Source organism: Balaenoptera musculus, chromosome 2 (genome assembly GCF_009873245.2).
Source record: "Balaenoptera musculus isolate JJ_BM4_2016_0621 chromosome 2, mBalMus1.pri.v3, whole genome shotgun sequence".
NCBI lineage: Eukaryota > Metazoa > Chordata > Mammalia > Artiodactyla > Balaenopteridae > Balaenoptera > Balaenoptera musculus.
Window position 1 is genome coordinate 134,695,360 of NC_045786.1, and position 26,477 is coordinate 134,721,836.

Below are 26,477 nucleotides of genomic sequence, written 5' to 3' on the forward strand. Positions count from 1 at the left end.
ATTTCTTAGCCATGCATTTAAAAAATGAATTGAATAATGTTACATTTGCTTTTATTCTTTTAAATTTATTTTTTCTCTAAATTAATCAAACAGGAATAATATGTTAGCTTTAGTAGTACTGCCGCATTAGCTAAATGACACTATTTTGTAAATTGAGTTCTTTCTATAGTCTCTTTATGTTGTCATTGAAAGTAAATGTAAATATGCCTCACACTTAAAATATTATACACAAAGAACATCTTTGAAATTTTATGTTTTGCTTATTAAATTTAAATAGAGAATTCTGTGTAGCCATTATCATTTCAACTAATATCATTATTAGTAACTGAGCATGTAAAACTTAAAAATAATTATATAGAACATACCACACTCATATAATACCACTAATAATTACCTATAATGTTTTTTGTTTCAGCTAACCTTTTTTCTCACTTTTAGACCACAGCAATGAAAAAAATAATGTATTACAATATGCGTATAAAAACTGTTCAGAGGCATCTTAATGAAGACCTTGAAAAACTGAATGATCGAAAGTGTAAATTACAGAAGTTGCCAGAAGAACGAATAAAATTATTCAGCTTTTTGAAAAAAAATGTAAGATTTAATATTGTAAAATTTCAATAGCCTTGTCTTAAGAAAACTGGCAGATAAGATACTATTATCTTTAAAATTTTATATGTATGTATACATTTATACATATCATACCTTTTTAAATTAATGCTAAGTTTCAAGTAAGTTTGCCCTGAAAATGTTTTGATTCTAGGTACTTCACTAAGCTTCATTCTGTGCTTAGAAATCTGCAATTTAAAAAAGGTATAGGTATATTAATTTATAAAATTTTAAAAATGCTGTGTAATTCAGTATGATTCAGTGAGTTATAGAGATCTGTCAGACTTATTTCACTACATTTTAATTAGATACCAGCAGGCTGTGCTCAAAATTCATTTTCTTGTCTAATATGCTAAAACACTCCTTTACTATTGTATGTTGTATACTATTAAAGTATAGCTTGTTATAAAGTTCCCATCATGTTGTATACTTTAATAGTTTGTGCTTTAGTAGTTATATGTGCTTTTTTATTTAGAATAAATAGGATTTCCTTTACTAAAAGTAGACTCTGAAAAATGAAGGATTACTTACCTCAAAACAGAACTTTGTATATATAAGAACTTATTGTATTAAAAAAAAGGTATAAGAAAATAATGGTTTATTCAAAAAATGGTGTTACAAAAATAGTCAAACTACTTGGGAATAGGGGACTTGGATCCTTAGTTTATACTTTACTAAAAGTAAATACAGTGGGGAAAAAAGAATTAAATGTAAAAATGAAAACATAAAAAAGCAGAAGAATATATGGATTAATATATTTAACTGATCTCAGCCTGCCAAATAAGAAAAATACTAGATATCACAGGGAACAGAATTTAGATTTGATTGAAAAAAAAAAAGTAAAATGCTTTTGTACTAAAAAGCATCATTAATGAAAATAAACAATAAATGACAGTCTGAAAAATTGTTTTCAACAAACATGAAGGACAAACATAATATCCTTAGTATAAAAGTACTCATAAATAAAACAAGACAAAAAGGTAGGGACTTCCCTGGTGGCGCAGTGGTTAAGAATCCGCCTGCCAATGCAGGGGACACGAATTCAATCCCTGGTCTGGGAGGATCCCACATGCCATGGAGCAACTAAGCCCATGTGCCACAACTACTGAGCCTGCACTCTAGGGCCCGCGAGCCACAACTACTGAGCCCGCCTGCCACAACTACTGAAGCCCACATGCCTAGAGCCCGTGCTCCGCAACAAGAGAAGGCACTGTAATGAGAAGCCTGTGCACCACAACAAAGAGTAGCCCCCACTCACCGCAACTAGAGAAAGCCCGCGTGCACCAACGAAGACCCAATGCCGCCAAAAATAAATAAATTTAAAAATTTTAAAGAAGACAAAAAAGTATATATCCAATAGAAAAATTAAGCAAATTCCATAAACTATCATTTTACAAAAGAAGAAATAAAAACTAATAAACATTTGAAAGAGGACCTCAACCTGATTATTAATTTCCAAATATGAAATAAGACAACAAGCAACCATTTTCACCTATAAATTTGTCATAGCCTGCCTGGTGAAGATGGGTGTGACACTATTACACCACTGATGAGAGTGTAGTTGGGTCATATATATTATTATTATTTTTTTTTTTTATTAATTAATTTATTTTTTAAATTTATTTTTATGGCTGTGTTGGGTCTTCGTTTCTGTACGAGGGCTTTCTCTAGTTGCGGCAAGCGGGGGCCACTCTTCATCGTGGTGCGCGGGCCTCTCACTATCGCGGCCTCTCGTGTTGCGGAGCACAGGCTCCAGACGCACAGGCTCAGTAGTTGTGGCTCACGGGCCTAGTTGCTCCGCGGCATGTGGGATCTTCCCAGACCAGGGCTCGAACCCGTGTCCCCTGCATTGGCAGGCAGATTCTCAACCACTGCACCACCAGGGAAGCCCCATATATATTATTAACAGCCTAAAAATGCTCATAGCCTTTGACCCAGTAAATCTACTTCTAGCACTCTATTTAAAGATTTGGATAAATATTTATATGAGAATATTCATCACTGTACTATTAATAACAACAAAAAATTGGAAACTACCTAAATGTTTAAAAAGAGAGGCAGAATTACTCATTCTTAAGATTGAATGGTATGTAGCCATTAAAAATCAAGTTTTTAAAATATATTTAGTACTCTTTCTCAAATGAACAGGTTTAAATTCATATTATAATCAGAAAGGTATTTTTAACGTTAAAACATTAACATAATTTATTTATTTGAATAAAAAATCACAGGCGAACCAGTATATGGAAATCATTTTATATCTGCCATTTTCATGTGCAAATGGATGTATTAATATGTGAAAAATAATAGCTATAGATTATATAAACTATAGGTATTTTTATAAAATATGCTTACTTCATTTTTTTAACAGCTGTATATAGCCATTATAGAGAAGGGAGTACAGATACTTAGCAAATTTCTATTTGTATGCACTTCTCTGTGTACAGTACAGTTTATCTTGAAATCCATTCTACGATGCTGGGGTTAGGGTAAGGCAAATGAGGCACTCACCCTGAGCCCGAAGTTTAAGGGAAGGTCTAAAACCTCCATAATTAAGATAAATCATATACTTTATTATAATATATATTTTAAAATATTTATTTATTTATTTAAATTTATTTGGCTGCGCCGGTCTTAGTTACGGCATGTGGGCTCCTTAGTTGTGGCATGTGAACTCTTAGTTGCGGCATGCATGTGGGATCTAGTTCCCTGACCAGGGATCGAACCCAGGCCCCCTGCATTGGGAGCGTGGAGTCTTAACCAATGCACCACCAGGGAAGTCCCTATTATAATATTTTTTAAAAATACAAATGAATGCAAAAAATGTCCATTACGAACAGCAAGAAAAAATCCCAAATATCAAAATTTTAAATAAAGACATTGCTGTGCTGAGCCATATAGGAGACTGAGGCAAAGAGAAAAATGTGCACCCCTATATCCATGCTTGTGTGTATTTATATGTTGTTTCCCAGAATACCAAAGTAGTTGAAAAACTGAAAAGTAGGAGTGATGAAAGTCACATTATTTCAAGTTTATTCTCTTTGTTCCAAAACCAGCATTTCTTATCATTTTACTTTGGCTTTATTAGAAGCTAACTCATCAATAATATTTTAAAATTTATTTCTTTGCTTTTCTTATTTTCAATTGAGAGAACTGCCATGTTTGAAGTATTTAATATTGGCTTTCACTTGGTCAAGAGAAATTGGTTGACCAAACTTGTACTAAAGTTATAATCACATGCTTGCCATGTTTTTATGAAGTTTGGCTTATTTATTATCTAGATTGCTACTTTGTTAATTTAAGTTAATTAAATATTTAATAGATTCCACTAAATGATTTTGTTCCCTGGCACATTGATTTCAACAGTTGGAACGGGAACTGACTGAACTCAGAGGATATGGCAAAGGGCACAATGATAGATCCAGTAACAATAAAATAACTGAGCTTGAAAAATCAAAAAACTGTGAAACTGTCACAAAAGAACCAAGTCTTCAACGGAAGATAGTGACCAAACTAAATGCCTTGAATGAAAGGGTAACATTCTGGAACAAAAAACTAGATGAGTATGTTTAATGAATTATCTAGTTGTTCAAATTTGAAACATGAGGGAAAAGAATGTTCTGGGCCACTGGTCGAGCTCAATTCTCTCCTTCAGGAATGGAAAGAATTACAGTATGAAGTAAAACACGACATGTTTTTCCAGTCCAGTTCTTAGTAGAGGTAGGCATCATTGGTTCAAAGTTAGCATATAGTTTTTTACAGAAGCAATACTTTACTAGGAACACTGGACTTCCCCTGAGTGGCTTCTTGTCACATCATGACTCTAGTGTCTGCAAATTAAAAACATTAGTTTTTTTTAACGTTAGCTGCTACTGGTGCAGAAAGCACATACAAAAGTTGTCTGGAATCATGTAGAAAGAAACTCAGGTTGAGTATCAACTAGAAACATAAAGCAAGAAGACTTAGTAAGTACTGTGAATTTTTTTTTTAATTTACTAAGGCACTAAGTGTATAAGTTAGTTTGCCCTGTAATAATAAATACTAACAAAATAATAACTAATATTTATTGAGTTCTTACTCTGTGCCAAGCTCTTGGCTAAGAGCTTTACATATATTTTGCCTATAATCCTCAAAAAAGCCTATTCAGGTGTAGGTACTATCAATCTTGTCATTTTCTGAGAAATTGCAGCAGAAAAATGTTGCGACTTGTCTAAGATCTGAGAATCATAAATGGTGGAGCCAGGAGAGTCTTCTAACCTTCACTTACTCTGAGGTTAACAAAATTTGAGGTGATTTTAATTGCCAAAAACAGAATGTCTTTTACTTGGTTTAACTGTTAGCACCAAGCTTTCTTTATCCATTGATGAAAGCCTTATATTTTAACATCAGCTTAGAAGAAACTATCATGAATTTTAATGTTGTGATTTTTAGATCATTTTAATAGCTTTATTTTTTTCTTAAATAGAATTGAAGGAATTTATCGTATTGAAGTCAAACAAAAGAAGAAAAGTCATAGCTTATTAATCCCATTTTTGTTAATTGAGTTGGAGACTGTGGGAAACATCCACTTTGAAGAAGGCACTCGATCTGATGACTGGTAAATCTTTTGATATTTAGTTATAGCTTTAAAACTAATTTTAAGTGCTTAGGATCATCAACCAAAATATCAACTTATAAAAATCTTAAAATGTCCCATTTCAAAACACTTCCCATATAGAGTATTCATCCACTGAAAATTGGCAGTTACCTACTTTACCATATATACATTTCTCTGTTTATACTATTGCCATGAGCTAACTTGAAAACATCCTAATAGTATTTCTTTGCTCTTTACTTAATTTCCCTTAGCCCAAGAGCAGAATATAATTTAGAAAAGCTTATGGTCAAGAATTAATTTTATGTATGTTTATATGGTTTATTTATGGACTGAATATAGCCCTGGATTCTGAATACTGGGTGAGAAGCTAGAACAGGGAAGGAGTGGCAAAGCAGGATTGGCAACAGCAAGTTGCAAACACTGGAGGAGGCTGCCTAGTAAATTTCCTGGGGGTCCATGATCAAAGTGAAACCAGTTGCCTAGAGCTAGATAGAGTCAGGGTGCACATAGACTTTATGAGTTAAAATAAGGCAGACACTTGAAAACCAGGAATTCGGGTGAAAAGCCCATTTGGACAAAAATGGCGAAAGCCACCCAAAATGGAAACAGGAAAAAGGCATCCACACTTCAGAATCAAGGCCTACTGGTAGACACAAGGAAGTGGTTGTGTTGCTTCAACTAGAGGGTACAACCAAAAAAATGATCCTAAAAAAAGAGTCTTGGTACAAAAATATCATAACTTTCATATTTCTGCAGTCACTTTCTCAAAATTGAGAAGCCCGTGAACAAGGAACCATGTAAAGCTATAGAATGGACTTGATATATCACCCCAGAGGATGGTTTTACTCACAGTCAGTGTTGAAACAAACGCTGATTTTTGTGAAGTAAAACGCAAAACTTACAATAACCTTTTAGAAAGAAAAATGTGTGACTGTTATCCATTACTTTAAGCCAAGCCCCCTGATTCTATTAGATGTGGCTCTAACTCACCTCTGTGAGTAAAAGCTTCTGAAGGGCCTTGAGGGTACTTTGGTGGAAAAGTCTAAGACGCTCTGCCCAAGGGACAAAGGCATCTTTTAAAATACTTTCTTTTGTATCAGTAGATCCATTTGCCCAACAGTTATCACTGTTGCTTAACCACAATATTTGATTTTTATATACAAAGATATAAAAGGTATTCATCCCAGTTCCCATGTAAACAAGTAGAGGCCTTGATTTTTCAAGTGTAAGAATTGAATGGTGTCTCTCTGCAGGATGTATGCATAATTCTTCAGTCTTTCATTTGTATTCACTCACCCTAAACAGAATTGTTTTTTATTATTTGTTTCTTTTTAACTTATCGCAAAGTAAGCTCTTTATAAAACAAGTACATTAGTGAAAAAAATATGTAAAAGCAAAATAACTAAAAAGCCATTTAGGTAACCGTGTCAGCCTGATAGTAATTTGGATAGCTTTGGTGGATTTTAATAAGCATTAATAATTGTTTACTTGGTTTTAATAAAAATAACCTTGATCCATTTTAAGGAGAAAATCAAATACATGTTGGCAGAATTTCAAGGACTGTTTGTTACTTTTAGCATACTACAAGCTTGGCTACCTTAGCTCTGATCTTTTATGTATATTAGGAAATAACTATTAAAGTGCTTTAAATTGCTCTGTGTGGTACATATCTAGTCATTTTATAATTTAAACACTGACTTTTCTCTAATATTTTTAAGGCCAATATTTAGCATTTAAATAAAAAGTACTGGAGTAGAGCTAGAACTAAAACATAAAGGTTTTCTATCAGAAAAGCCTATGTTTATAGTAAAAGAGCATTGCAGATTTCTAATTGTATATCATTGAATATTTCTTAGCTTCATTTCTTTTATGAAATTGAAGAGTTTTATTTTTCAGTTTAAAAAAGTCCTGATTTTACAGAGACTTGCCTGTTGAGTAGATTGTTGCCACTACAGCATTTTCATTATAGATCATATTATTTACCTCTGTATTGCCAACTGAGTTATCTACTGACATCAGACAACATTTATCAACATTTATCAGATGGGGACTCCAAAGCATCAAAGATGCTGTCCTTGTGCTTGAGAAGCTTTTTTAACCTGGTTATAGATACATGGCATTTACAATTTAAAGAAATAACTTCAAAGTACAACAAAACAATATATAAGTGACTCTGTGAGCTCCTTGGGGACAGATAGGATGTGCCTTATAAGTCATTACATCTAGCATAGGGCTGGCTGGATTCATAACTCAATAGATAACTACTAATTGAAGTCTCCATATCAATATATAGATACTCACTTAGTAGGTTCACTCTTGTCTATAAAATAACTTTCAGTAATCTAACTTTTTATATATAAACATTTCATGCTGTACTGTTTTAGGGAGCTACAGAAACTCAGACTTTTTGTTTTATACTGTTTTATATTTGTTTTTGATATGGTTTAAGTCAGCAAGTCAGTTAATAGTATTTATTAAATGCTTGTTTAGGATTTTGAAGTGATTTTAATAGATTTTATTAAGCTCCAGCCATTTAAAACCATGTGCATTCTACATTTGCTAAATGGGTGCATCGTTTGTATATTAATGAACGTTTGTAGGCATCTCTCTGTGTAACTGAATATCTTAGTCAACGTGTATATCACCACTGTGGATGCTCACACATTCAGGTCTTACTGAGTGAGTGAGGGCACCCGGTGAAATGAGGGGCCCTCACTCTCCTAACCTCTGCAGATCTTGTTGCTGTTAGCCATTCCTTCCGTGTAACTTCACCTCTCTCTCTCTCTCTTTTTTTTTTTTGTAGTTAGACATTTCCTATTTTCTTTTTATGCTCTCCCTTGACAGTCTCTTCTACTCCTGCACTTTCAAAAATTACTTAAAGTTACAATCTTTCTCCTTTACTCCAGTCCTGAATTTCTACCTATTAGACATTTCTAGACATTCCAACTGGCAAGGCAAACTCAACACATTTAAAAGGGAACTCAGCTGTAAAGTAAAAAATAGACAGTGGGGTTAGAGTCAGAAAGCCTAGGTTCAAAACTCTATCTTCATAGTCTTAAAACGGTTATTTAACTCATCTGAATGTCATCTGTAAAATGAGAAAATAAAAAACTATCACAAAAGGTTACTGTTAGGATTAGACAAGGTGATGTGAAAATATTTAGTTCTTAATCTTTTTGCTTTCGTTTTCCTCTTCTGCCCACAAACCACCCCTTCCTTCTGACTCCTCCATTCCTGTTTGTAGCACTACCATCCTCTTAGTCATAGAGGCACAACAAACACTGAAGCCATTCTTGACTCCATTCTCTTTCTCAATCTCCATATCCAATCAGCCTAAGACCCACAGGTTCTCTCCATAATGTTTCTCGCATTCTTTCTCTCCTTCTTTGTAACCAAAATCTCCTGCACACGGGCCGTCATGACCTTCCTCTTAGACTATTGCTACATATAGCCGGTCCCTTCCTATGCCAAGAGCACTCTGTTAAAAACAAAACAAAAGCCTCCTGTAGCAACCTGTTATCTTCCAAATTACATTCTAACTCTTCACCCTGACATTCAATGTCCTTCACTCTATAGTCTCCAAACTACCCTAACCCCTTTTCAAACCCTTTCAGAGTCAGCTGAACTGTGCATGCCTCACTGCTCTTGGAATATACCTGGTACACCATCACATAAGTGGTTTTCTTTGTTCTACTTCCTTCACCCAGAATGCCTCGCATCCCAGGCCCTGGCTCTATCATTGCCTGTCAAAACTTACTTTATCTTCAAGGATGACATCAAAAGCCATTCCTTTGTGAGGAATTTTCTTGTCATCTCCATCAGCTATAGTCATTTCTTCTTCTTTTTGAATCTTCATAGCACTGAGTTTTATCTCTCCTATCTTATACTCTATTATAATTTTGCTTGTACTTGTCCTATTACTTTTTCACTTTATTGGTTTATAAACTCGGTGAAGATAGAGACTGCATCTTTTTAATCTTTGAGTCTTTTCTACTTTGTTCACTTGCTCAGCATTCATCCACTGAGCTTCTACCATAAGTCACATTCTATGCTAGGTGCTAGTGATAAAAGTCAAATAAGATATAGTTCCCTCTCTAATCAAGCCTACAATCTGGTGTAGAAGACTATGGTAATGAAACAGTAATAAGTTCTGGGATGATTGTACACATGGAGAATGTAGGAGGGGGCAGCTGTGTGAAGATCAAAGCAGAGTGGCGAGTTAGAGAAAGTATTCTGGAAGTGGGGATACTTGAGGGAGATGCTTTGATCTGAGTTTTGAAGGACCGATAGAAGTTAACTATACGAAGAATTAGAGGAAGGACTTTGCAGGCAGAGGAAACAGCATGTGAAAGGGTTTGGAAATAGTATAATATGTTCCAAGAACTCAGTAGTTCCACATGACAAGGGCCTGATCATTAAGGGTCTTGCAGGCTGGGCTGGGTAGTTTGAATTTTGCCCTTAAATCTATCAGACTCTTTGAAAGAAAGGTGTAGCAGATTTCAATATTATTTTATACAAACTCCTAGAGAGTCATTATTTCAGGTTCAGACAAAAATGTGTATACATCAGTAATGCATACTGATATACATTATATCAGTATACATTATATGTATAAAGATTATACATTACATGTATAAAGACCAGTAATGAGGGCTTCCCTGGTGGCGCAGTGGTTGAGAATCTGCCTGCCAATGCAGGGGACACGGGTTCGAGCCCTGGTCTGGGAAGATCCCACATGCCGTGGAGCAACTAGGCCCGTGAGCCACAATTACTGAGCCTGCGCGTCTGGAGCCTGTGCTCCGCAACAAGAGAGGCCGTGATAATGAGAGGCCCGCGCACCGCGATGAAGAGTGGCCCCCACTTGCCACAACTAGAGAAAGCCCTTGCACAGAAACGAAGACCCAACACAGCCATAAATAAATAAATAAATAAAATTAAAAAAAAAAATGACACTTAAAAAAAAAAAAAAAAAGACCAGTAATGACATGCTACCCAGTTGCATGTAGCACATATTCAACAATGATGTGAGAAGTTATCATCCTCCATGACGTACTGATAATATTGTAAGTCTCAGTACTTCTCTATCAGCATAGGTCTATTCTCCCTCCTCCAGCAGTATTGCAGCCTCTGAATGATGTTTTCTCATCCACGGTGTGGCCAGGTGATTGAATGAATTGCTTTACTACTGTGACCCCAGGTAGCACAGAGCCCTTGTCCTCTCAGCACCAGGGTTCCGTATCTCCAGGGCTCTAGGAATTCCATATAAGGAAGGGATCAGCTGCTTAATTCCCAAAGAAAAGCTCTATGAAAGGATCATACTACTTGGAGTTTCCTGTGCCATTCCTGGTTCTTGCATTCCTGGGAGACCAGGCTAGAAGCTGGGAACTGTCCCTTCATCACTTCCATCTATTCTTGATTACTCTCAAGGGCAATTCTCGATTACCCTTTTGTTACTTTATAACAAAAACCTTATCTACATAAAACGCCTATAGCACTAGTTTCTATCAGAGCACAATAATAATGATAATAATAATAATTAGAGTGCAAGTAATAATGAGTTTCAGTGGTTCCAGGACATGTTGTTTAGGGGTGACTTGAACTAATTTAGGCGCACCCAGGAAATGATCCCTCTGTATATGACACCGTAGGTTTCCCACTGCACATGATGATCTAGTTGTTTAGCTAGACCTCTGAACTAGTTAGCAGCATTCTGCTGGATTGCAGCACTATTTCTATCTGTCTCCTGTACCAGACTGCGAGTTCCTCTGGGATTAGTTTGGTTTGGGCAGCTCACTTTTCAACTCTAGGGGAAGAGTAACTGGGCAGTTCCTAGCTGTACTGGTTCAGTCTTTGCTAGTGAGAAAGGCGAATGCTCTAAATTAGGAGCTCAGATGTTAGTCTTAGGAAGAGACAACCCATCAGGAAGCTTACCTTTGTGATCTTAGCCCACACCCATGCTCAGGCCCTGGTTGATTATCCCAGTGAGGACCAGTCATCTCATTCAAAGGCAGATGTACCCCATATAGGAGCACTTAACTTCCTTTTCAAACTGATCCATTTTTTTCAAATTTATTTTTTATTTTTACTATTTTTTCATTAAGGTAACATTGGTTTATAACATTATATGTTTCATGTGTACAACATTATACTTCTACTTTTGTATACATTACAGCGTGCTCACCACCAAATATTTAGTTTCCATCTGTCACCATACAGTTGACCACCCCCCCCCTTAAATTTCAAATTAATCTAAATTCTGTGCTACTTTAAGACAGGGCCAGAATTATTACTTTGATCATAGCCAGGTAAGGGCAGCAGAGAGCAAATGAGCATTGTGTATATTTTCCTGAGATCTTCACACAGCAGGCCCCTACTTCTCCTTCAATTCTTAGCTCAAATATCTTCTTTGAACGGTCTTACCCAAGACATGTCTTAAGTATCCCCTGCTCCATTCCTTACCCCCAAGCCTCTCTTTCTTCAGAGCACTTACCAGTTTAGATTTTTTTTATGTCTTGTTTATTTTTTTGTCCAACTCCCTTGGAAGATAGGGTCCATGAGAGCAGGGACCCTGCCTCTTTCACTTCTATATCCCTAGTTATGAAGTTATTGCAATAGCCCAACTAAGAGATGATGGTGATTTTAACTAGGAAAATAGCAGTGGTAATGATTAAATAGGGTCATATTCAGGATGTATTTTAGATGTAGAGTCAAACAGACTTGCTGAAGACTCGGATATTGGTGAGGAAGAGAGGAGGCAAGGTTTATTCCTGGGATTTTAACCTAAGCTACCAGTTAGGTGATGTTGCCATATACTGAGGTGGAAAACACTCAGGAGGAGCAGGTTTAAAGGCAGGTGAGTTAAATTTGAGAGGCCTATGACATATACAAGTGAACATAGCAAGCAGGTAGTTGGATGTTCAAGTGTGGGTATATCCAGCTAAGTGGGGTAAGGGTAAAGCCTGAAAATAAAATGTTGGAATTTACTAGTATAATAAATATATATGTATATGTATTTATATATATATAAATAATATATTTAAAATATGTATCCCCAAAGGACCAGGTGAAATCACCTAGGGATAGAGTTTATGGAAACAAGAGGAGAGCCAAAGATTGATTCCTCGGGCAATCCAACATTTAGAAGTCTGTCAGAGGAAAGAGAAGCAGCAAAGAAAAACATGAAAGAGCAGCCAGTAAGAGGAAAGCCAGAAGCATGTAGTTTCACTGAAGCCAAAAAAGGAAGTGTTTCAATAAAGGAGGATTGCTCCATATCTTTTAGTCAGAACAAATACATAATAATTAATAAAAGAACTATTATTTTATGTTTCAAAGTTTAGCGCCTCTTTTACTGATTGAATAAGAACCAAATCAGAGCTATACTATATGACCATTTATCTTTAGCAAAAATCATAAAATATTAGCTATTACTTTTTTCATATGTAACTTTGTGTTCTCAACATTTTAAGGAAAATCTCTTTTCTTTGCATATATTTTGTATTCCCATATAGGTTTAATTCCTGCTGTGAATTAATTCTATCACGTTTTTGTACATGGGACTTCAGAACATATGGTATTAAAGGAGTGAAAGTAAAACGTGTCATCAAGGTTAACAACCGTATTCTGAGACTAAAATTTGAAGAGAAATTCCAAAAGTTTTTGGACAATGAAGATATGCATGATTCAGAGTAAGAAGTTAACTTCCATAAGGAACATTTTTACAACAGTCTGATTTTATTTTGTAAAAAAAAGTCTTTCTGTTTTAAAAGTTTACAATATTGAAAATATCCTTGTCAGTAAATAGTTCCTTTTCATGCATCTTCCTTGACTAGGATGACCTCATAGTTTATCCACATTGGAGCTCTTTTTGAGACTGAGGAGGAGTGGAAGTTTAATAATGACACTGGAACATCCAGCGTGAATGGGAAATACCCTAGGCAAGGCATATGGTCAACTTATCTACAGCTAGGCTTTTCTGAAATCAATTCTAAAACTTTTTTTGTCTTAATTATTCTTAAGGAGCTATCGACAGATGCTGGAATGCCTTTTTTATGTTTTTGATCCTGAAGTTACAGTGAAGAAAAAGCATCTGCTACAAATACTTGAAAAAGGATTCAAAGACAGTGAAACGAGCAAGGTAGCATAAAATGTCATTCAGAATAATGCTTTCTTCCTAATGAATAAAGCTCTGCCACTGATTAAGTGTGGTTTGATTCTCAATGCTTTCATTCACGTTATAGCAAACTTATACTGTTTTACAAAAAGCTTAGTGCTATCATGGAAAGTACAATCCCTCAGTATCCGAGGGGGATTGGTTCCAGGACCTCCCACAAATACCGAAATCCAAGGATGCTCAAGTCCCTTATATGAAATGGCATACTATTGGCATATAACCTATGCACATTCTTCTGTATACTTTAAATCACCTCTAGATTACTTATAATACCTAATACAATGTAAATGCTATGTAAATAGTTGTAAGTACAATGTAAATTCTATGTAAATAGTTGTGGAAGCAGGGCAAATTCAAGTTTTGCTTTTTGGAACTTTCCAGAATTCTTTTTTTTAAATATTTTCAATCTACAGTTGGTTGAATCATGAATTACTTTATCTTCATGATTATCTATTTAATCTTTCTAGGCATCTTATATTTTATATTGTGATCCTTTTGTGGATGATCTTGAAATCCACTTTTTTAATCTGTTTTAAACTCTCCAAGGTCTTCTCCATCTTGAAAAAATTCATTCAGTTAACACTGCTGTGCTTTCTATCATCCTATTTTTCTCTTTACTTTTACTGCCACCATTTCTTTATTCTCTACTTCATTTTCCCCACCTTGATACTGATATTGCTTTATCCTTGGTCACTCCTGAGCTCCAAAATATCCAATCAACCTTTCTCGGTCCTCCACCCATTTGATGAGGCAGCTGTAGCACACTGGTATAGAGCAGTGTTTCCTAATCCTTTTCTCATCATGGCACGCATAAAATCAAAGTATTGCTGCATTTGAATCCTGGCTTTCCTACTCACCAGCTGGGTGACTTCACCTCTCTGTGCCTGTTTCATCCATTCTGTAAAGTGAAGGTAATAATAGTATCTACTTAACAGAATGGTTAGGATTTAGTGAGATATGCACAAAAAAGTTCTTGTTCATAGCATCATTATTCACAATAGCCAAAAAGTAGAAGCAACCCAAATGTCCATTAACAGATGAATGGATAAATAAAATGTGGTATATACATACAATAGAATATTATTCAGTTATAAGAAGAAATCAAATTCTGATACATGCTACAACATGGATGAACCTTGAAAACATTATGTTAAGTAAAAGAAGCCAGACACAAAGGGACAAATACTGTATGATTCCACTTACATAATATATCTAGAATAGGAAAATTGGTAGAGACAGAAAGTAGAATAGAGGTTACCAGGGGATGGGGAGGATAGAGGAATGGAGAGTTATTGTTTAATGAGTATACAGGTTCAATTTGGGATGACGTTCTGGAAATGGATAGTGGTGATGGTTGTACAACACCGTGAATGTACTTAATGCCAATGAATTGTACACTTTAAAATGGTTAAAATGGTAGCTTTTACCTTATGTGTTTTTTTTACAATAAAAAAAAAAATCACCAAGAAAGCTTTCCAGCCTCTCGGTGGAGAATAAATTGGAGAGAGTAGAAGCAATGACAGGGGCACTATATGGGGGAGGTCCTACAGCAGCTCAGGCCAGAGATGATGGTGGCTTCAGCAGGGTGGTATAGTGAGAGTGCCCTCACTGTACTTTCTGGAAGAGAAGTAGGAAGGAGGTGAGGAATTGAGGAAGGCGAGTGAAGTGCTCAGGGTCATATCAGAGAACTCTGAACCATCATGGGCACAGAGGGTAGAGGAAGGATGGGGCTATTTCTGTGTGTTTTCTGCCTGCCAGACACTGTGCTAGCACTTTATCCCCTGCATCTCCTAAAGGAGATACAATATCTCTAATCCTTTCAGCAGCGCTCTACACTGCTCTGTCCAATATGGTAGCCACCACCCACATGTGACTACTGAGCATTTGAAATGTGACTGGTCAGAATTAAGGTGTGCTAAAGGTTTAAGACATATAATACCAGTTTTTGAAGACTTAGTACAGAAAAAAAGACCATAATTTCTTATATTGATTACATATTAAAATGGTAATATTTGGGAAATATTAGATTAAATAAAATATATTATTAAAATTTACCAGAAAAGTTCTTAGACCAGTTCCTGGCACATAGAAAAATTTTTATTAAATTCACCATTATTGCTGGAACATTTGATTATGAGACTGACATACAGCCTTCTGTGCTAAGGAGGCAGGTTATTGCTGAAACGTTTGATACTTTTGATCGCTCTTTCCATTTTGAAACTCTCCTTTAGCATCCATACACTATTGTTATTCTCACATTTTTCTGGTTGTCCCATCTTTGTTTCCTTTTCCTTCCCCGTCTTGCCTCTAAACAAGAAAATACCAGAAGGTTAAAGTTTACTATTCTGCCCTTATTTCTCCACACACCATCAATTACTCTCATTGTTAAGATCTTAGAAATGGGGGAACATAATTGGCTAGAAAAATCACTGGGTAGCACAAAGATCAGATAAGCTAAATTTCTATGTTATGGTGTGCACACAATGAGTAAAGATTGACATTTATGTTCTGCATCATTTAAGAGATGGGATCTGATTAAAAAGATATGCTGTGTAAGCAGCTGAGAAGGAGGATTTGGCTTAGTTTGGCAGTGTCTGGTCCAGGCGGACAGCCATGCACATAGCCTCTATCTAATGGATATTTAGTGATGTTCATGGAAAATCTGAGATTATAATTACTAGAATGTGGAATTTGTGATCAGATGAGCCACATTTTAGTATTTATTTTTCTAAATCTCTTTCAATAACAGGTTTCAATAAGAAAATAGGCAATTCAGCATTTATATAAAAGATATATTTTAGATAATTTGGCTACTAATATTAAGCTAGTAATAATTTCAAAACTCCAAGATAGTGCAAAGGAGGAGTAGACCTGAGTCCAAATCATGACTTTGACAATTTCTGCTTCAGTCCTTGGATAGATCATATAATCTCTCTTAGGTCTAGTTTTTTTTTTTTTTTTACTGCTAAAAATAGAGATTTTTGTTTGTTTTTTAGAGCTGCTTTCACAGCAAGTAATATGAATATTTCTGATAAAACACTTTTAAAGAAATAACTCTAATCACAATGCAAACTAAAATTTCCATGCATTAGCACAATGAGATGTATCTGGAAAATAATGTAGATTATTAGACCAATTATTAGACTATTTATTTATTTAAATAAGAATCTTCAGTGTAATTTCCCACAGAATTTTCTTTTTGGAATTTGCACAGTTGCTAGTGGAGTATCCTTGAAAATGTGCAAAACTATAGCTCCTGCACCACACAGAGTGGTCAGTTTTGACTCTGGCTGGTTTTACAGGAACAAATGTTGTTCTGTATTACTTTTCATAAATCTATTTGCATATAAATTTAAAATATATAAATGGTTTTATAGAATAAAGTTGCACCTGAAGGTTATCTACTTCTTTTCAGTGAGTCTGACCTGCAGTTTCCTTGCACAGACACATAAACATAAAATGATAAACCATCTTACTAAAGTTGAAGTATTGTCAATCTTGTAAAAATACTCACACTTTGTTTTTCTTTACAGCTGCCTCTCAGAAAAGAAGCTGTTATTCTTGCTAACAGCCTAAGTATATGTGAGTGTCCCAGAATTGAATTTCTACAGCAAAAGTACAAGGATGAGAAGAAAAACTCTCTTGAGCATGAGCTCTTCAGACATGGTAATACAAGTATGCAGTGTTTCTGAACTTTTAAGTTCTAAGTATTCAAATTCATTAATTATTTTCATATTTTTGATACTTGGTTTTATCAACCTGGGAGGTTTTCTGAAACCCATTTTATTTAGTATTTACCAGTGTAGTGATACATGACTTTCTGATCTATTACTTTAGTCAGGTAGTCAACAAATATTTACTGAGTGATTATTATCAGCAACATCAATAGGGTGAGACTCATTCGTTAATCATATTTAATCCATCTTATATGAAATAAACACTTTTCATAATCTGCTTTTGTTCATTAAGTTGTGTCCTAAAAATAAACTTAACATATTTATGTACATGTTATACACACACACACACACACACACACACACACACACAATCACCATACAAACCCCAAATTCATAGGAAAGAGAAAAGAGAACTTGGCCTATTTATATGATCATCATTATATAAAGCACTCGGGAAGGCAGGACTTATTTGTCCTTAATTATCAAAATATAAGATGATAAGAAACCCTGGTTATAAATCTAAAATTGGCTAAAGACAAATTGTGAAGTGTATGGATTGCTTTAAATTTGCCTTATAGAAGATAAATGTTTGGTATCTTAATTTAGTCACAGTTATTAGTACTTTATTTGCACCTTGAATATATGTAAATAAAAGTACATGAGTCAGTTTGTAGGACACTTCTGGGAGAGGTTCCCAGGTACCCACAGACTGGGGACAAAGACCAGCTCATCACGTCCTCTCTTGCCCCACCCTCTTCCACTTTTCATTCTTCAGTTCCACCAGTATTTATTGAATGCTTACTGGGTATTAGGCATTTGGTTGGTGATAGGGATTTAGTCAATACAGACTAGACAGTTTCTCCTCTATGGTGCTTACAAACAATAATATCCAAATAAATGTAAAATTACAATTATAATAAGAGCTACAAAGATGAATTTGTACTATGAATAATGCATAGTACCAAAGAATGTAAAATAAAGAGAATTGATCAGGTCAGGGAGTAAGGGACATCTATTCTTTGGTCTCAACTATGCAACCTTCGGAAGACTGGGTAGTCAGAAATCTGGTTAACTGAATTCTATAAAAGTAATATTCTAGGTTCCAGACTCTAGCTCTGTTATAAGATGATTCATGCTGAACTAAATTATGTGTGTTTTGCAGTCTTTCATTCAGTTAATAATAATCAGAAAAGTAAGCAGATTACTGAATCTAGAAAGAACTCCTATTTGAAAAAACCATTTGCTTCTTTTTTCTCATCCTTCTCCATTCTCATGTAAGAAATATCCATGATAGGGACTTCCCTGGCAGTCCAGTTGTTAATACTTCACCTTCCATTGCAGGGGGTGCTGATTTGATCCCTGGTCGGGGAGCTGAGATCCCACATGCCTTGTGGCCAAAAAACCAAAGCATAAAACAGAAGCAATATTGTAACAAATTCAATAAAGACTTTAACAATAGTCCACATCAAGAAAAATCTTTAAAAAAAAAAGAAATATCCATGATGTTTTTCTTGATCCTTCTGCAATATACTTTCTAAAACAATTAGGTTCTCCCAATTTACATTTCATAACTTGTACATAGTTTTTAAAAGTCATCTGAATACTTTATGCATAGTAATTAGAAGTTGTTTCATAGGATTCAGTGACTCCTAGAGATCCTTAGGATTTAGTGAATTTCAAGGTTCCTTAATACCTAAAGGGAAAAGAAATGTTCATCCATTCAGTAGACATATATTGAGTGCCTCTTATGATCTAAGCTATGTGCTGATGATACAGAGATGAATTTTTACCTAGTTAACAAGAACAACAAATTTCTTTTCTTAAATTAATTCATAAAAATATTGATAAATATTGTTTTCTTTCCTTCTTCCTTCTCTGTAAAGCTTTGCTTGATATAATCACAGGAATTCTCTTTTATAACCATTTTATTTATGCAACAAATATTTATTGAGCTCCTATTTTGGATCAAGCAGTGTGCTGTGTGCTTTACGGTGGCAGACAAGATAGCCAGGATCTCTACCTTTACAAAATATACAGTCAAGTCTGGGGCCAATAAGGAAGATGATATTGGAAAATTATTCAAATGAATTAGTGTTAAAACATTTTGTTTTTTCATACTAGGCATCCTCCTGATTACAAAGGTTTTCCTTGGCCAGAGTGTTCAGGCTCGTGATCAGGACTCCATCAGTCAAGCCAACTACCCAATGATTAATTCAGTGTTCATTCCTCAAAAATATTTACTAAGTATGTCTGCCATGAAGATAAATCTTTTTTCATCTTTCTGAATACAAAATATTTTCATTTAATACAGATGCTTACAGTTTAACCTCTACCTAACAAAACTTATAAACTTTTTTATAAAAACCTGTTCCTAGCTACTAATGAACTTCTATATTTCTATTTCCTACTTCAGTGACATTTATATATGTGTGCGTGTAGATATTTTATTTTGTAAAAGTTTGTTTTATGTTTTATATACACAGATATATATATATGTATAATATATGTATTTCAAAAAATAGAACCCACCCAACTTTTAACAACAAAAAAGTAATATATTTGTCAAAAACTATATGGCTAAACATTGAATAGAAAAGTGAAAAAGTATGAAAAGGAAAAGGAGATGAATAAAACTAAACCCTACTAGTCTTTGTAGTGAAAGGGTGACTAGTATTTATAGAATTAAGAAATTGTCTACAGTGGTGGGAAGATATAAGAGAAAAAAACCTCAATGACATAATATTTGGAACTTACTGAGTTTGTTGTTTATTAATCTATGTAAGGGTGAAAAAAGTATATTATATATCATTTTGAAGACTGTTTGTTTTGCTTGTTTTTGTTTTTTATTTTACCCTAGATTCTATCATGGGACAAAGAAACTGTGATTGCAGCATTCGGCAGTACAAGTGGTTTGTCTTTGATCATGACCTTGTTTTGCCTGAATACATCGTAGAATTTGAGTATATTACAGTGGTATGAATGCATTTTTTAAAATTTTTCTTTATTTTTTTGGCTGCAGCGGGTCTTAGTTGCGGCACGCGGGATCATCGTTGAGGCATGCAGGATCTTTTGTTGTGGCACATGGGCTTCAGGGCACGAGGGCTCTGTAGTTTGCAGCACGCAGGGTCTCTAGTTGAGGCACGCGAGCTCAGTAGTTGTGGCGCGTGGGCTTAGTTGCCCCAGGCATGTGGGATCTCAGTTCCCTGACCAGGGATCGAACCCATGTCCCCTGCATTGGAAGGCGGATTCTTTACCACTGGACCACCAGGGAAATCCCACGAATGCATTTTAAAAACTGGAATTCTTAAATGAGGACCAGAACAGTAATTTGAAGCCTCTTAATGTTATGTTTATAATATACATACAGGCATACCTCGGAAATATTGTGGGTTCAGTTCCAGACCACTACAATAAAGTGAATATTGCAGTAAAGTTAGTCACACTAATTTTTTGGTTTCCCAGTGCATATAAAAGTTATTTTTACACTATACTGTAGTCTATTAAGTGTGAAACAGCATTATGTCTAAAAAAATATATACATACCTTAATAAAAAAAAAGTATAGTTCATTGCTAAAAAATGTTACTCGTCATCTGAGCCTTCAGTGAGTCATAATCTTTCTGCTGGTGGAGGATCTTGCCTCCACGGTGATGGCTGCTGACTGATCAGGGTGGTGGTTGCTGAAGGTAATGGGTGGCCATGACAATTCCTTAAAATAAGACAACAATGAAGTTTGCCGCATCAATTGACTTTTTCTTTCATGATTGATTTCTCTGTAGCATTGCAGTGCTGTTTGATAGCATTTTACCCACAGAACTTCTTTCAGAATTGGAGCCAGTCCTCTCAAATCCTGCCACTGCTTTATCAACTAAGTTTATGTAATATTTTAAATCCTTTGCTGTCACTTCAACAATCTTCACAGCATCTTCACCAGAAGTGGGTTCCATCTCAAGAAACCACTTTCTTTGCTCATCCATAAGAAGCAACTCCTCATCTGTAAGGTTTTCTCATGAGACTGCAGTAATTCAGTCATATCTTCAGGCTTTACGTCTAGTTCTCTTGCTATTTCCACCATATCTGCCAATACTTCCTCCACTGAAGTCTTGAACCCCTCAAAGTCATCCATGAGGGTTGGAATCAACTTCTTCCAAACTTCTGTTAACGTTGATATTTTGACCTCTTTCTGAATCATGAATGTTCTTAATGACATCTAGAATAGTAAATCCTTTCCAAACAGTTTTCAATTTCCTTTTCCCAGATCCGTCAGAAGAATCTCTGTCTATGGCAGCTATAGCCTTATGAAATGTATTTCTTAAATAATAAGACTTGAAATTTGAAATTAGTCCTTAATCCATGGGCTGCAGAAAGGATATTATGTTAGCAAGCACAAAAACAACATAAATCTCATTGTACATCTCCATCAGAGCTCTTGGGCGACCAGGTGCATTGTCAATGAGCAGTAGTATTTTAAAAGGAATCTTTTTTATTCTGAGCAGTAGGTCTAGACAGTGGGCTTAAAATATTCAGCAAACCATGTTGTAAACAAATGTGCTGTCATCCAGGTTTTGTTGTCCCATTTATAGAGCACAGGCAGAGTAGATTTAGCATTTAAGGGCCCCAAGATTTTCAAAATGGTAAATGAGCATGGCTTCAACTAAAAGAGCCCCTAACAAGAGACTCAGCTGTCCTTTGAAGCTCTGAAGCCAGACACTGACTTCTCCTTTTGGCTATGAAAGCCCTAGATGGCATCTTCTAATATAAAGCTGTTTCATCTACATTGAAAATCTATTTTTTAGTGTAGCGACCTTCATTAATGATCTTAGCTGGATCTTCTGGATAACTTGCTGCAGCTTCTACATCAGTACTTGCTGCTTCACCTTGCACTTCTATGTTATGGAGACGGCTTCTTTCCTTGAACCGCATTGAACCAACCTCTGCTAGTTTCAAACTTTTCTTCTGCAGTTTCCTCACCTCTCTCAGCCTTCAATAGAATTGAAGAGAGTTAGGGCCTTGCTCTGGATTAGGCTTTGACTTAAGGGAATGTTGTGGCTGGTTTGATCTTCTATCCGGAGCACTAAATCTTTTTCCATATCAGTAATAAGACTGTTTCACTTTCTTATCATTCATGTGTTCACTGGAGTAGTACTTTTAATTTTCTTCAAGAACTTTTCCTTTGCATTCACAACTTGGCTAACTATTTGGAGCAGGAGGCCTAGTTTTCAGCTCATCTCAGCGTTCAGCATGCCTTCTTCACTAAACTTAGTCATTTCTAGCTTTTGATTTAAAATGAGAGGTATGTGACTCATCCCTTCACTTGAACACTTAGAGGCCATTGTAAGCTTACTAACTGGCCTTATTTTAAGACTGTCTTGTCTCAAGTAATAGAGAGGCCCAAAGAGAGGGAGAGAGACAGGGAAATGGCTGGTCAGTGGAGTAGTCAGAACACACACAACATTTATTAAGTTCACCATCTTATATGAGCATGATTTGTGGCACCCCAAAACAATTACAATAGAAACATCACAGATCACAGATCACCATAACAAATATAATAATACTGAAAAAGTTTGAAATATTATGAGAATTACCAAATGTGACACAGAGACATGAAGTGAGCAAATGCTGTTGGAAAAATAGCACCGATAGACTTGCTTGATGTCTTCAATTTGTAAAAAAATGGCAATAAACCAAAACACAATAAAACAAGCTATGCCTATATATAAGTATAAATAATTATTCTTTAAAGGACTTAATTTCAAAACAAATCATTATGACACCTAAATATTTTATCATGCAAAAATAATATTACATGAGTAATATATAACTGTAGTCTCACTGGAAAACATTCAAACTGTATTGAAGAATATAGAATAAACACGAAAATCTGCTTTCACCTCAATCCCACCACCACTCCCTTTCATGAAGGCATCCACTTTTAATAGCTTTGTGGGTTTGCTTTCAATCTTTTTTTCTGTGCATTTACACATATAACAACATATACCATTTTACGTAGTAGAGTCAAGTTCTAAACTATTCTGTAAATTTTTGCCTTTAACAATATGTTTTGGACAAATTTCACTTCAGTACATATAGGTCTATACTTCAGTCTTTTGGTGACTTCATACTATTCAGTAATACTGTGATTTATTTGACTGTTCCCCTGTTGATGAAACATAGGTTGTCTCCAATTTTATTACTATTTAAAACAATATTTCAGTGAGTATCATTGCAGATGCATCTTCCATACAAATATGGAAGTTTTTCTGCAGCACATATTTGTAGAATTGGCTAGTCAAAGGATATATGAATATATGTGTTTTAATTTTGATAGATTTTGCCAGTACTCTTTACAGAAGTTGAACCATTTTATAAATTCCAACAGTGTGTGACAGTGCTTGTTTCTTTACACCTTTACCAACACAGGTATTATCAATCTTCTTGTTTATATCTGATGGCCAAAGAAAGGATATTTTATCCTTTCATGTGCTTATAGATTATTTATAGTTTTATGAATCACCTGTTATATCCTTTGACCATTTTCTGTTGGACTCTATCTTTTTCATATTGATTGGAAAAATCTTTATATGCATTCTAGATATTAATCCTTTATCTTTTATATATATTGCAAATGTTTTCTGTCACTTGTATTTTCATTTTATTTGTAGCAAAAAGAGTATTTGTCATTTTCATTTGTAATTTACAAGTTAATTTTTAAGAGATCAGATCTCTCCATCTTTTACATTATGGATTCTGAATTTTATGTCTCATTTCATAAGGCTTATATAAATATTCTCCTTTATTTTCTTCCAATACTAATATAGGTTGTTCTAAAAATTTTAGCTTTTTTTTTTTTGGCTGCGTTGGGTCTTAGTTGCAGTACACGGGATCCTTGTTGAGGCATGTGGGATCTTTTGTTGTGGCGCACGGGCTCTTCTTTCGTTGCGGTGTGTGGGCTTCTCACTAGTTGTGGCGTGTGGGTTTTCTCTTCTCTAGTTGTGGCGTGCAGGTTTTCTCTTCTCTAGTTGTGGCGTGCGGGTTTTCTCTTCTCTAGTTGTGGCGCGCGGGCTCCAGGGCGCATGGGCTCTGTAGTTGTGGCAGGTGGCTCTCTAGTTGAGGTGCCCGGGCTCAGTAGTTGTGGCGCATGGGCTTAGCTGGCCCCACGGCATGTGGGATCTTAGTTCCCGACCAGGGATCAAACCCACGTCCCCTGCATTGGAAGGCGGATTCTTTACCACTGGACCACCAGGGAAGTACCTAAAACTTTTAGCTTTTTTAATTCTATCTAGAAATTGTTTTATTCTGTGTGAGGTGGGGGGGGGGTCAAATAATTTATCCTTAAAAATGGACCAAGCATCATCTTTTTTACTCTATTTTGAAATATTAGCTATCATTAAAATTATTTTCATATATAAGGGGTCTATTTATAGATCCTTCTATTTCTGTTCCATTGATCTCTCTGTCTAATCTTGGACACCTACCACATTATTTTGGTTATTACAACCTGATGATATGTTTTATATGTGATAGGGCAAATTCTCTTCCCCTGTCCCACTTATATATTTTTTTTAATTCTTGGCTATTCTTGAACATTTTCCTTTCCAAATAAAATTAGAAACAGTTTGTTAAGTTCTATTAAAAGTCCTATTAGGATTTGATTGTGATTGTATTGAATTTTTAAATTTAATTTGGGGCGAACTGACTACTTGGTAGTATTGGGCCTCTCATCCAGGAACATGATAAGTTATTCCATTTACTCAAGTCCTCTCCCACATTTTCCTTTATATACGTCTTAAACATTTCTTGTTAAGTATAGTTCTGGGCATTTATATTTTATATTGTTATGAAGCGGATTTGTATCAGTCAAATATGCTTTCAGTAAAAGACACAAGAAATCCGAACAAACAGAAAACAGAATAACTGAAATAACAAGAAGTCAGTGAGGCCAGGTCCCTGGCTGTTGTGACTGACTTCAGTGATGTCGGCAAAGAGCTCATCATCCTTCTGCTTGCCACTTCATGAGCTCTTTAATCGGAATATTCAGTTCTTTCGTCACCTCTGGGAAGTTTCTTTCTCTTAATCCTTGATCATTTCTTCTCTTCATTCTCTGTTAAGCCCTCTGGAACCTCTGTTTGTTAAACATTGGACATTCTGAATGATCCTGCATGTATTTTAATTTTTTTCTCTTGTATTTACATTTCCGTTTTTAAATTCTGTGTTTGGAAGATGTCCTCAATATTAGCTTCCCTTGCTAATTTGATTTGCTGTCATATCCATTTGGTTTCTCAGAACGTTTATTGAATATGTTCTATTCTAATTGTTTTTATTTTGACTTCAAAGCATTTACCCTATTCTTTTCTATAGCAGCCTATTCTTTTATAGATGCTTTGTTCTCCCAGATTTTAAAAAATTCTCTTATGGGGACTTCCCTGGTGGTCCAGTGAGTAAGACTCCATGCTCCCACGCAGGAGGCCCGGGTTCGATCCCTGGTTGGGGAACTAGATCCCCATGCAGTCTGCAACTGAGGGTTCTGTGCCGCAACTAAAGATCCCGCATGCCACAATGAAGATCACGCATGCTGCAACTAGGACCCGGTGCAGCAAAAATAAATAAATAAATATAAATGAAAAAGTAAAAAAAAAAATTCTCTTAGGGACCATTTTGGTTTTTTCTAGAGCCATTTCTGTTTGTTCATGTTGTTTTTGCCCATTCATCCACAGTTCTTATGATAATTACTTAGTTTGCCTGATAATTACCTAGAGCATCCTCCTGCTATTTTTACTTGTTCACTCTGAACATCAAGTTTCTTGGGATCTGCTCTTTGAAGTGGTTATCTCCTGCACATATTTGGCTGCAGGTTACATTTCTGCTCCTATTTGTCTATCAGTTCAGTCCCTTCTGATTTATATCTCACAATTTTTAGTCTTTTGTTGGTACCCTCTCCACTGTTATAAAATATTTTTAAATGTTCTTTTGCTAGTTTTAAGGAATTTTCAGCAGGAGGACACACCCATTCTTAGCCCACAATTTTAATCTACTCTCATAGATTTCCTAATGTGATACTCATCATAGATAGTACTATATAACAGGAAAAAAAAGTTAATTCATCTTTTCCTACATAGCCTATTTCTTTTTCAAAAATGATAGATACAGCAACCAAATTTTCAACATTTTTAATAAATTTTTAGGTCAAGCCTCACTCTTTATTTCTGCATTCAACAATGTTATCCTAGAAGAAAGCAAAAAAAAATTCAGAAGGATCAGTATTGTCCCAGAGGATTTGAAATTTGATGATGAAGTTAAAAATGGATCCCAGGATCAAGCCCCAGACCAAAACTTATTAGCTTGGATGATAAACCAATACTTTCCCTTGCCAAGACTAGCATTTACAGTCATATTGTGGTGAGTATTATGAGGAATAAAATTTG

At 35.3% G+C, this 26,477-nt stretch overlaps 1 protein-coding gene across 1 annotated transcript in view; it reads left to right on the top strand.

Moving 5' to 3' along the window:
* LRRC9 (leucine rich repeat containing 9) overlaps positions 1–26,477 on the top strand; it is a 97,059-nt gene that overhangs the window by 16,669 nt on the left and 53,913 nt on the right. Inside the window, 11 exon segments of the mRNA XM_036842050.1 lie at positions 439–594; positions 3,976–4,172; positions 5,075–5,206; positions 12,715–12,891; positions 13,223–13,340; positions 16,910–17,042; positions 19,175–19,297; positions 19,911–20,026; positions 21,311–21,314; positions 26,238–26,348; positions 26,351–26,451. Of these exon segments, the coding sequence (XP_036697945.1) occupies positions 439–594; positions 3,976–4,172; positions 5,075–5,206; positions 12,715–12,891; positions 13,223–13,340; positions 16,910–17,042; positions 19,175–19,297; positions 19,911–20,026; positions 21,311–21,314; positions 26,238–26,348; positions 26,351–26,451 (1,368 nt within the window).